Source organism: Sceloporus occidentalis, unplaced genomic scaffold (assembly GCF_023333645.1).
Source record: "Sceloporus occidentalis isolate IW3139 unplaced genomic scaffold, rSceOcc1.0.p SCAF_121, whole genome shotgun sequence".
Lineage (NCBI taxonomy): Eukaryota > Metazoa > Chordata > Lepidosauria > Squamata > Phrynosomatidae > Sceloporus > Sceloporus occidentalis.
Genome location: NW_028317101.1, coordinates 44,540 through 55,608, shown reverse-complemented (window position 1 = coordinate 55,608; position 11,069 = coordinate 44,540). Strand labels below are relative to the sequence as shown.

The following is an 11,069-nucleotide window of genomic DNA, read 5'->3' as shown; positions in this document are numbered from 1 at the left end:
GAGGAAAATGTAAGAAGTCTTTGGCCCTTGCCACTAGGGCCCTGAGCACCTGAGTGAGGCAACGTGAAAAGGAGGGTTGACTAATCCCAACCACGTATCCAGTTTCTGTCTGATATGAGTATTTACCAAAATAATTCAATACAGCTAAAAGTTTTACCAGTCCTGGAATAGCATGGCTTCTTGACGTCAGAGGTTCCAAGTCTTGTGAAATATGCTGGTACAAATCCATGATGGCCTCACGGCTAAGTCTAAATCTCTTCAGAATCTGCTGGTCAGAAAGCCGCTCCAGAATGGTTCTTGGCTGGAAGACTCTGGGAATCCGGCCTCGAGATGAATTATTCAGCGTCTCTCCGTGGATCTCATCCCTCGGAGCTCTTCTCCTCCTGGCCAACGGCCTGGTTACAGGTGTGTTTTGGCTGGCCGGAGTATTTTCGGTCATTGCTTCTGGGTTGACGTCCGACATTTCGGAAAGTTAACAGATAAATAATATTTGGCAGCGGCAGGGTATGAGAGGAGTGTATCCTCAGTGATTAATGTTTTGGGGGGACTTGGAAGCTCTATTGGTGTTCAGATGATTTCCTCAGGGTCAACTTTTTAGCAGTTTGGACATCTGGGAATACCAGAGTCGTTATGTTTTGTTTTCTTGCGTTTCGGTTTCGGATTTCAATTCGGACAAAGTCGGAAGCGAGTTGGTGGAGTGTGGAGGACGGAATGAAGCGTGTGTTTCCCAGGCCGGCGGTGTGAAGTGACACTAATACATATTATTACTGTAACTGTACTTTTCCCGGTAAAATGGTGGAAGTGCACTCGGCAATATTATTTCGGGGGGATGAGCAGAAAAGTCCTCGTTATATTTTTGTCCCCTTTACCCCCTCACAGTGTCTTTATATTTCGTATTCGTTATGACGGTTGTCTCCGGTGCCTTGCTGCCCATTAAGGCCCGTTTGACCCTGTGAGTCTCCTCCTCGCAGGCCTAGCCTCGCGGTGTCCACACCGCAGCTCGCTTTGTGCGCCCACCCGCTGGGCTCTCTCCCGCTCTCTCTTTTAGTGAATTCCCGCAGCCCTTCGCTCTGCGTCCTCGGCTGTCTCTCCGCCCCTTTTGTCAAGGGCTCCGGTTGCCGGTGTGTCCGTTGGCGCGGCCCGCAGTTCCGCTCCGTCCGTGTCCGGCCTTCCCCCCCCGTCTGTGCCCCGCAGGCCGCGACCTCATTGCGCATGAGCGAGATCGTGGAGAGCCCGTGAGAGCGGAGAGCGCCACTCACACTCACCGGGAGGCCGAGCACCAACATGGTGAGTGAGTGACCGGGGCCACGGGCTTCATACAGAACACGGGGGGCACAAGGGCCCTGACAGTTTCCACGTAACCTCTTCCACCGAGGATGTCAGGACAAAGGCTGCCGAGCGTCGCATCTCCAAGCCGGGTAGTGCTGCTTACTCCAGGCCGTGGTCTCGGGGCCCAGTTAGTATGTTTCCTCTCCTAGGTCACTGCAGCCCAAAACAAACAGGGTGGGAAAAAGTGTAAAAGAGCAACCCTGTAAAATGAATACTTTAATGTACAGATATATTGTCAATTGTGCCTTTCCATAAGATGCAGGGTGTCCCCAGCCCCCGCTGATCACACAGACCCCCAGCTTCCCATCATCCAGCACCTGGTACAGAGGGGGGCATTAGGCTACACAGTCATATAATGGGGGGGGGGGGGGGGGGGTACATTGTAAATATACCTAGCTGCACCATAACAGCCCCGGGTCGTGTTTATGTAATCACAATGTAATGCCTCACACCAATTACCGTCACATATATTTGGGGAAAATCACTATTTCCTTCGTAAATATATTGAAACGTTTAGGTCCGATCGCCAACATACGGTTTTATTGTGATCTGTCATTGTAATTCTATTAATAATATTGCCGTGATTTTGGTGCAGCGCCTAATAGTGACCACGCGCGACGTGATGATGTATGCGTAAAATGCGCTGATACCGTATTCTGTCGCTGGTCCGTTTCGTCCAGGTTTATGATAAAACGTATTGATACCCGGGACGATCCCCCAGTCACGGCTCATTTCTGTGAGTTTTCCTCCCCTGAGCGGCGCTTTGGGTTGGTTTTTCCTGCAACGCTATTTAAACATCGGCAAAGTTGCAAGCGTGAAAAGTTTTTTGTTTTTTTTTACGCTCGTGAAACACATTTATACAATTGGGCGAAGCCAACGCTAGCCCGTTAAATACATTCTTGGCAGAGAGAATTGTTTTTTTTAAAAGTTATAAGTTTTATCAACATTATAAGTCCGTGAATCCAATTAATTGTGTTGCTTTTCAATTATTTTAATTTGAGGCCGAGTGTGAAAGGAAACTGCATAACATTTTTTAATAAATAATCAATTTTTCATATTAAAAGGACGACGTTGCGGCTCTGTGTTGCTTACGTCGGTTCTCTGGGTCTAAAGATTTGTATAGTCTTATATTTGCGGGAAACTTTTAAATATGTTGTCATTGCAAAGTAAATATTGGGACTCCTCAGTACAAATAAACATAGAATTTGACAGCAGATAAGAAATCTTTCTGCCTGTATTTTTTGTTTGTGAAATCACTGACGCCGCGGCTGTTTCTTTGTTTGAAATCCCCACAGAACAAGTTGAAGTCCTCTCAGAAAGATAAAGTTCGTCAGTTCATGATCTTCACGCAATCCAGTGAGAAGACTGCCGTGAGTTGCCTGTCACAGAATGAGTGGAAGCTAGACGTGGCCACAGACAACTTCTTCCAGAATCCAGAACTTTATATACGGGAGAGCGTGAAAGGGGCGTTGGACAGAAAGAAGCTCGAGCAACTTTATAACAGGTACAAAGGTGAGTTCAACCCAACCGGCAGACTCTTCTTCTTCATCTTTCGTTGATAATGATGGCCAAATTCAGTACGTGTTCTTTGCTGCTGTTCCAGTTTAGCGCGCTCTATAGTTTTGTCATAGTGTTTGTTTTTTTGTGTTAATAATCTTTTATTTTGAAAACATAAAAAACATACAAAAAGCCCGCATTCTTAATAATAAATAATTATTTTCACAATAAGGCGGATGTCATGGTGTTTTTATTCTTTTCGGATAACATACTTTTTTTTTTTTTAACATTTAATGGAAAAAATCAAGTATATTTAATGTAAAATATCAGCATGTCCAAAAAGATCTAATGAGGAAAAGTTGTTAGACGGTGCTAAAGATGTACTTAGTAGGGATCTTTAAGGTTATTCTGTGAAATTGCATATGATACAATTGACCATGTTGCAGCACAGTTGAAGAAAACTATCTCAAAATGTAATGATTTGGAGTCCAAATTAGGTAAATGAAGCCGATGACATTTCAAGCCGTGTGTAGAGCATGTTGCTGATTTACCAGCAGCTGGCAGCTATTTGATTTTTTTTCTGTTTTTTGCATGTTTAGTATACATCTTATTTTCATAGTTTTGCATGATGCGGTTTCTGTCTTTCCCCACCAATTGAATAAGCAATACGAGACTATGAGATTACAGTATACACTCTGAAGAACCGGGATGTTTGTGTTGTCATTATTATTGCAAAAAGAAAAAAGTGGAGGCTTTGGTGAGGCTTCGTGGGGCAGTGAATTGTCCCCTTCACACCTCCCACATGTTCATCTTTGGGATCTGGTTTTTCGTCCCTCTTTCTTCCTCTGATGTCCCTTTAAATTTAAGTGGTGCTGGCCTTCCAACTATTTTCCTGTAAAGGTAAGCAGGGAAAGCAATAAACCATTGCAAAAAGTAAGCAGGGTGCTGCATTGTATAGCGAGAGGCGTTAGTAGCGGGAAGAGAGGGGTTGTTCTGCGCTTTACAGATCTCTGGTCAGACCTCACAAAGTATTGTGTAAAGTCCTGAAGACCCCAACTCCAGAAGGATAGTGAAACACACATTAGATATACCAGATGGGTTTATCTGTTTATACGTTTAATATGAAGTCTTTTTTTTGGTGAGACCGTCATGGACAGTAAATTGTCCCTATAATTACATTTTGTACAAAAAATAAATTTTCCCTCACTTTTCAGAACTATCTGAATTAGGGGAGATTTTATTTATACAGTTCAGTACATATGAAAGCAAACCCCTGTCCTGCATAATCATAACCAACAGAGCATAGAAGGTCTATAATGGATGTTAACCGTCTGTAAAATGCCTCATCAACAGCTGAATTGGTTGAAAACATTTTCACGTATACATTCTGCTGCGTAAAATAGTTACTATGCCGTTATTTATATAAACTTTTTTTATATGCTTTATGTACAGATCCTCAAGATGAAAATAAAATCGGTATAGATGGAATTCAGCAGTTCTGTGATGATTTGGCTCTTGATCCGGCCAGCGTCAGTGTACTGATTATCGCATGGAAATTTAAAGCAGCCACACAATGCGAGTTCTCAAAGCAGGAATTTCTGGACGGAATGACAGAATTAGGGTAGGTTGGTTGATGGTTGGGTAATTTTTTTTGCTTAAGCGTATAGATTGATTTTTTATTTACTTTGTTTTTAACTACATGTATTTTACTCTGTATTATAACTACATGCTTTGTCTAGTTTGGAATCGGTAAGATTTGCTTGTGTATTATGGATGTAGCGGACATTTCTAGTGTGTATTGTAAGAAAAAAAAGGGGGTTCTCAAAAAAAAACAAAACACTAAAACAAAATTAGAAAACTATATAAATAAATTATATAGTTAACAATTATATAAATTAACAGATATATTTTTGGTATTTATTTCCCGTTTATACTAGCTGTGAATAATTTTTATATACCTGTAAATAAATATTTAGAAATAATTTTTTGTTTGTGTAAAAAAACAAAAACAAAACCTACTTGTGCTGGAAAAAAAATGTGTTAGTTTGTGTGGGTTCACTAAATGAGAGTTAAATAACAGTTAAAGAAAGGCATAGTAAAACATGAAAATCCTTCTGGCCCTGTAGTTAGCAGTTAAAACAAGCACTTCATTTTTCTCAAAAACTCATACTATGAAACGTCCAATTTTGAGATTATATATGCACGTTTTGCCATACCAAGTCACAACTCTCAGCTTCCTTGAGGTAAAATAGTATCTTATTGGTTATTGTAAAATTTGTATTACCGTATTTGCTCAATTATAAGATGACCCTGATTATAAGACGACCCCCCCAAATCTGAATATTAATTTAGGGGGGAAAAAAGCCTAAATTATAAGATGATCCTATAGGAAAAAAGTTTTACCAGTAAATGTTAATTCATGTAAACTATTTTTTTAAATAAAAGCTATGATTGAGAAAAATATTTAGTTTTTATATCCTTCTATTTTCCAACCTGCCCCCCCCGTTATGCACATCTGCCCCAGAAATGCCTTTTAACCCTCTATATGCCACTGTGCCCCATGATATGCCTTTTGACCCCCTATGTGCCACTCTGCCTCCAGAAATGCCATTTAGGAGATTAAAAGGCATATTATGGGGTATAGTGGCATAAAGGGAGGGATAAGGTATTTCAGGAGGCAGAGTGGCGTATAGAGGGTTAAAAGGCATTTCTGGAGGCAGGGTGGCATTAAGGGGGTTAAAATGCATTTCATTCCCCCATAAACTCCCCCCCCCCCCCAATTTACCAGTGCTTCTGAGTCCCCAGTCATGTAGCCGGGCAGCGTGTAGACAACTTCCGCTGCAGCCGGAAGGAGGTGCGGTTAGCAGCGGGGGTTGTCTGCGTCCATCGTGCACACCTTCCCCGACTGTCAGAGAGAATTCCCTGTGCCGGTGCCGGGAACTCTGATCTCTGACAGCCGGACAATCCCCGCTGCTAGCCACACCTCCTTCCGGCTGCAGCGGAAGTTGTCTAGACGTCTACACACTGCCCCGGCTACATGACCGGGGACTCAGAAGCACCGGTATGTGTGTGGGGGGTGTGTTACAGGAGGATCCAGGTCCCTTGCAGCCCTGCGGGGGATCTGGATCTTAGTCTCATAGTCAGACCTATTTGAGGTCTGATTAGAAGACGACCCCGATTTGCTCGTCTTATAATCAAGCAAATACGGTACTTGTATTCCTAGACATTTCTTTATTATTATTATTGCTACTTGAGAATACAGCACAGAACTTTATACCATGATGTAGGTTAGCATTAACAAAACTGCTTTTATTTCATTTTGTTCATGTTAAAATGAAAAAAAGTCCTTTATCTGCACACCTGGAGGCAGCCATCGTTTTCTGTCTTGTGATATTTTGGTTGGCTTTCTCTGTTCACAAACGCTGAGCTGATTCTTTATGGTGTTCAGACTTGATTTTTATAATATTTATAGTTGTTATAGTAGTTATACACGTATCCTTCCTGATGACCTTAGGACAGGGCTTGACAAATTTTTTGTGAATCTAGGCACCAGTTAAAAAAGTTAGGAGCCAGGATTTTTTTCAAACCAACAGTTGGTCAGGAGTGATCTGATCATCATCAGCCCACTAACTAAACTCACAGCATTTGACCTGGAAGCACCCTGGACTTCCAGGTCAGTGCTGTTTTTTTTTAAACTATTTTTTTGATTTTTTTGATTTTTTTTTTTCAACTTTTTCAATGCTGATGTTCCATTGGAGCACAGCATTGACTGATATTTAGTCCCCACAAGCTTGTGGGGACAAATGCTAACCCCTGCAATGCCACGAATGTGTCATACACAATTGTGGCATTGAAGGGGTTAACGCTGCACTGTCGCTCTCATGGAGCGATCAGGCAGCAGGGGAGGGTTGGGGCTGGTGTCCACACTCATGTGGAGACCGAAGAACCCTCTCCCCTGTCCCTGAAGCTGCCTCTGGCAGCTGGGACGCAATTGCTGGTCTATAGACCGGCCATTGCAGGGGGAGTCTCTGATGACTGCTGTAGGCTTCCATGCCTACAGGAATCATCAAAGGGCTTGTGGGGGCTCGTTTTTGCTGTTGCTGGTCTGCCTGACCACCAGCAGCAGAGCCCCTTACAAAACTGGAATTAACCCCTAAATGCCGCGATTGCGGCATTGAAGGGGGTTAACGCTGCACTCTCGCTCTCATGGAGCGATCAGGCAGCTGGGGGGTGTTGGGTGAGCAACAATCAACACTCAACCATCTTCCCTGAAGCTGCCTGTGGCAGCTGAAAACGCAATTCCTGGTTTTCCGTGGGAGTGATCTCAGGCTCGGGGGCGGGCTCTGAGTGGCTGTGCTGTCTGCCCAGACTCCTGGGCAGACAGCAGCAGCGCCCCCCCGTGGCAATTTTTTGTGGCTGTAACAGGTTGACAAACACCTAGGCGCCAGGACAAAATTCTCTGTCACCATGGCGACCTGGCGCCTGGGATTTGTCGAGCCCTGCCTTAGTAATTCTAGACATTATGGTTTTTCATAAGCCTTTATTGCATTTTTCCAGGTTACCACATCACCTTTTATATGTATTTTCTTGCACTCCTGGTGTTAGAAATTAAGGGCCCATACTGAGCGGGAGGGGGCAATTCTGTCTCTCATTGAAAATGTATTTAATATGAAGGTTGCTGTTTTCATGTGTCCGTGTTACGCTGCTGTCCTTAGTGTATTAAGGAACACTGACGGCACGCTAATGTAATATCCATTTGTCTCCTATGCAGATGTGACAGCATAGAAAAATTGAAAGCACAGCTACCGAAAATGGAGCAAGAATTAAAGGAGCCTGGGCGATTTAAGGATTTTTATCAGTTTACATTCAATTTTGCAAAGAATCCAGGGCAGAAAGGTCTAGGTATGTTTCCATGAAACACAACCCGAGACTGTAAGAGTCTTTAACTCCTTGAATTCACTATAAAGAGCTGACCTGACCTGATACAATGTTCAGTCAGGACAGGTAAGAAGTCTTACTGATTGAAATATACTGTGTTGGCTTGAATATAGGCCACACCCTAAAAGTTAGGGTTAGTTGAATGGTTGAGCAGTATTTTACCTAATACACAGGAATACATGTATTTTAACATTTTTGGTATGTATTATGCAGTTAGTCATGTGTATGTGTATGTATATGTTATATACAAACAGAAATTTGGAAAACCAATAGCCATTTTAAGGCCCCCCTTAATTCACAATTAACCTTGCTTATAGATATATTTCCCTCTGCCCCCCAGATATGCTTTATAACCCCAGATATGCCACCCCCACCTCCGCTGCCTACACCCCGCCGGGGCTTCTATAGTCACGCCGGTGCTCCACCATAGAAGCCCCGGCAGTAGTGCCGGCAGCAGAGATAGCAAAAAAAAAAAAATTACGTATCCCTGCGCTACACCCCGATTATAGGCTGCACCCCCACTTTAAAGACTTAAAGTGGGGGGGGGGGAGTGCGGCCTATATTCAGGCAAATACGGTAATGTATACAGGCCAACCAAGCCATTATTGGAGCAGAAATCCACAGGGTTAGCCCTTCGTAAAGTAAAGTGATTTCCCACTAAAGTAAAGTGGGTCCATTTCGTTATTATGATAAACGCTTCTCGGTTACTTTCAGGCTCCTCTTGATATCAGTTCATCCAAGTATCTGCAGAGGTTTCAGCATTTTATTGAGTAAATAATTATAAACGCCTGTTCTTGTTGACATGTGCTATTGGTTTGCATTCATATAAATTATCTATTTACATGGATAACTGCATCTGCAATTCAATAAAAGTTATTTGACCGAATAACCGCAGAGCAGAAGTGGATTCCTGGGACTCGCGGTGTATTGCTTTCTGGGAAGTAGGAGAGGATTTGGGACTATGGAAGCTTTCTGTGGTAATAATAGAATTGTACTCGTGTGGCTATTTTCATGTCTTAAGCCAGACTGTTTTGACGACCTGCATGTGTTGAAAAGTCATAATCATTTTTGTAAAATGTGTCGCTTTTCAGATTTAGAAATGGCCATTGCCTATTGGAATTTAGTACTAAATGGACGATTTAAATTCCTAGATTTGTGGAACAAGTTTTTGTTGGTAAGTTTCTGTTTCAGGAGTTATTTTTTTTTTTTTATATTTTGTGTCGAAATTCAAATTCTATATTATGTTTGAAAGAACAAATAAAGCATGTTTATGGCGACATGCACATTATTTCTCTAGCACAGTTGTCAGTGTGGATGAGTTAAGATTATGATGCTTTCGTATCTCTCTCCTCTAGGAACATCATAAACGATCGATACCAAAGGACACGTGGAACCTCCTTCTAGATTTCAGCACAATGATAGCTGATGATATGTCTAACTACGATGAAGAAGGTATAGCTTAATACACCCTTTTCTTTCCTTTTTTATTTGTAATGCTTTAGTCCAGTTTAGTAGGGTAATGCCTATTGTACCCCATGGAATTGTGGCCAAAGAAGCCAAAGAACCCTATTGCACTCTGATGTCTATTACCTTAGCTGTACGTGTTAAATCCGGTGGCTTGTGGAGAATTTACAGAAATCTGAAATTTCACATTAGATTTCTACTTGGCCCTCTGATTTGAAGCAAATCTTTGAAAGGCTAAAAATGTAAAAAGGCCAAGAAGTATTAACCATGAAATTATGAACAACTCGCTCTTCCAAGCTAGCTGAGGCTGCAGTTATCCCTCCAGCCAGCGTGATAAATGGAAATTAAAACAACATTTTCACAGCAAACCAAGCAATATTTATCAGACTGGCCAATGGCCATTTAGTAGAAGGAAAAGGCATCTGCGCGTTCTCATTGTTGTTCTCTTTCTTCCTAGGAGCATGGCCTGTACTCATTGATGACTTTGTTGAATTTGCACGTCCTCAAATTGCAGGAGCAAAAAGTACAACAGTGTAGCACTGAGGAACCTTACAAAAATGTACATAGTCTGTACAAATTATTGCAATGGAAACTTGCACAGTCAATTTCTTCTGACTGGACTGTATAAAAGATGAGCCCTCCGAGCAGTCCTAGAGGGTTGAAACAGACATACGGAGACATCTTAAAACCATATCCTATTTCATTCTTTTGGTGGTTTGGGCTTCTCTGCTAGCCTGGAGCGCAGTCTTCACTTTCCAAAACTGTGGATTTAATCTCATATCTGTGGACCATCCTAGTTTATTCTCTCCCTAAATGCAATTCTTATGGCTTTTCCCATAAAGCACAATGCCATCCTTATTTGCTAAGTACACCACAGCCTCAGTGAAGCCGTTGTTCAGCAATGTTAAATCCTACATTATGGAGTCTACGTTATTTTCAGTCTTGGGTGTCAAGACCGCTTATCAACTTTTGTTATTAACAATGGAGCCTTCCTTGACGGTTCACTGTGCTATGAATGAACAAAGCAACACTGTAGGGCAGATGCTTTCTAGAGTCTTGGGCTGTGTTGCAGTGTCTGATGTTATTTGGGATCATTACACTGTGTATCATTTTGGCATCTGGAAATCACGGGCTACTGGCATCTAGCCCCAAGCTTTTTTGACGTCAAAGTAATCCATGTTGTGTGTCATGAAGAATAAATGTGGCTGCCATTGTTGCTGTTAATCTTAACGTAAGAAGTATTCATCTCCTTGGGCCTCATGCCATGCATACAGTGCCATAAAATAGCCGCTGAATCAGCCCCGCAGCGAATGGGTAACTCTTCCTCCTGGTTTAAAGTACATATCTGCCTGCTCGAAATAGAGGGTCAGCCGTAATGTGGCTCGGCTTGTGTCAAGCCATGAATCATTCACCGTGATTAAAATTAAAAATAGAAGTGGTTGCATTTGTAAATGCAGCTTGGCTAAGGAAGCTGTCGCCTTCTTTCCAGCGAGTACTCAGAGTATTCTTTTAGTGCCGGCTCTGTCGGAAAATGACCTAAATACTGCATTTTTCTCGTGATATGAGATATAAAAACATTTAATTTATCTACATCTTGTTTTTTTGTTGTGCTTTTTTTTTCTTCTAATATACCACCCCCTTCCTTAGTCTTTCATTAAGGTTAATGATTTGACATATTTGTGGCTTTACTGAACAGGTAACTAAACACAACTAAAGCATGGTTAATGCCATGCTGAAAAGTCTCTTAGTTACTGTCACTCGTTCCATGGTCTTGTTTCAGATGTTGGAATATGTGTTTTATTGACTACCGTTCATTCATTCTGTTTAGCCTGAAGCTGCCC

At 42.1% G+C, this 11,069-nt stretch overlaps 1 protein-coding gene across 1 annotated transcript; it reads left to right on the top strand.

Annotated features, from left to right (window-relative positions):
* The first annotated feature begins 2,630 nt into the window (after positions 1-2,630).
* Positions 2,631-9,765, top strand: LOC149282167 (DCN1-like protein 1). The gene is made up of 6 exons (XM_089498485.1): positions 2,631-2,841; positions 4,279-4,447; positions 7,598-7,728; positions 8,856-8,938; positions 9,120-9,216; positions 9,686-9,765. Exons 1-6 carry the CDS (start codon positions 2,667-2,669, stop codon positions 9,763-9,765), a joined length of 735 nt encoding a protein of 244 aa, XP_089354611.1. The 5' UTR covers positions 2,631-2,666.
* The last annotated feature ends 1,304 nt before the right edge of the window (positions 9,766-11,069 follow it).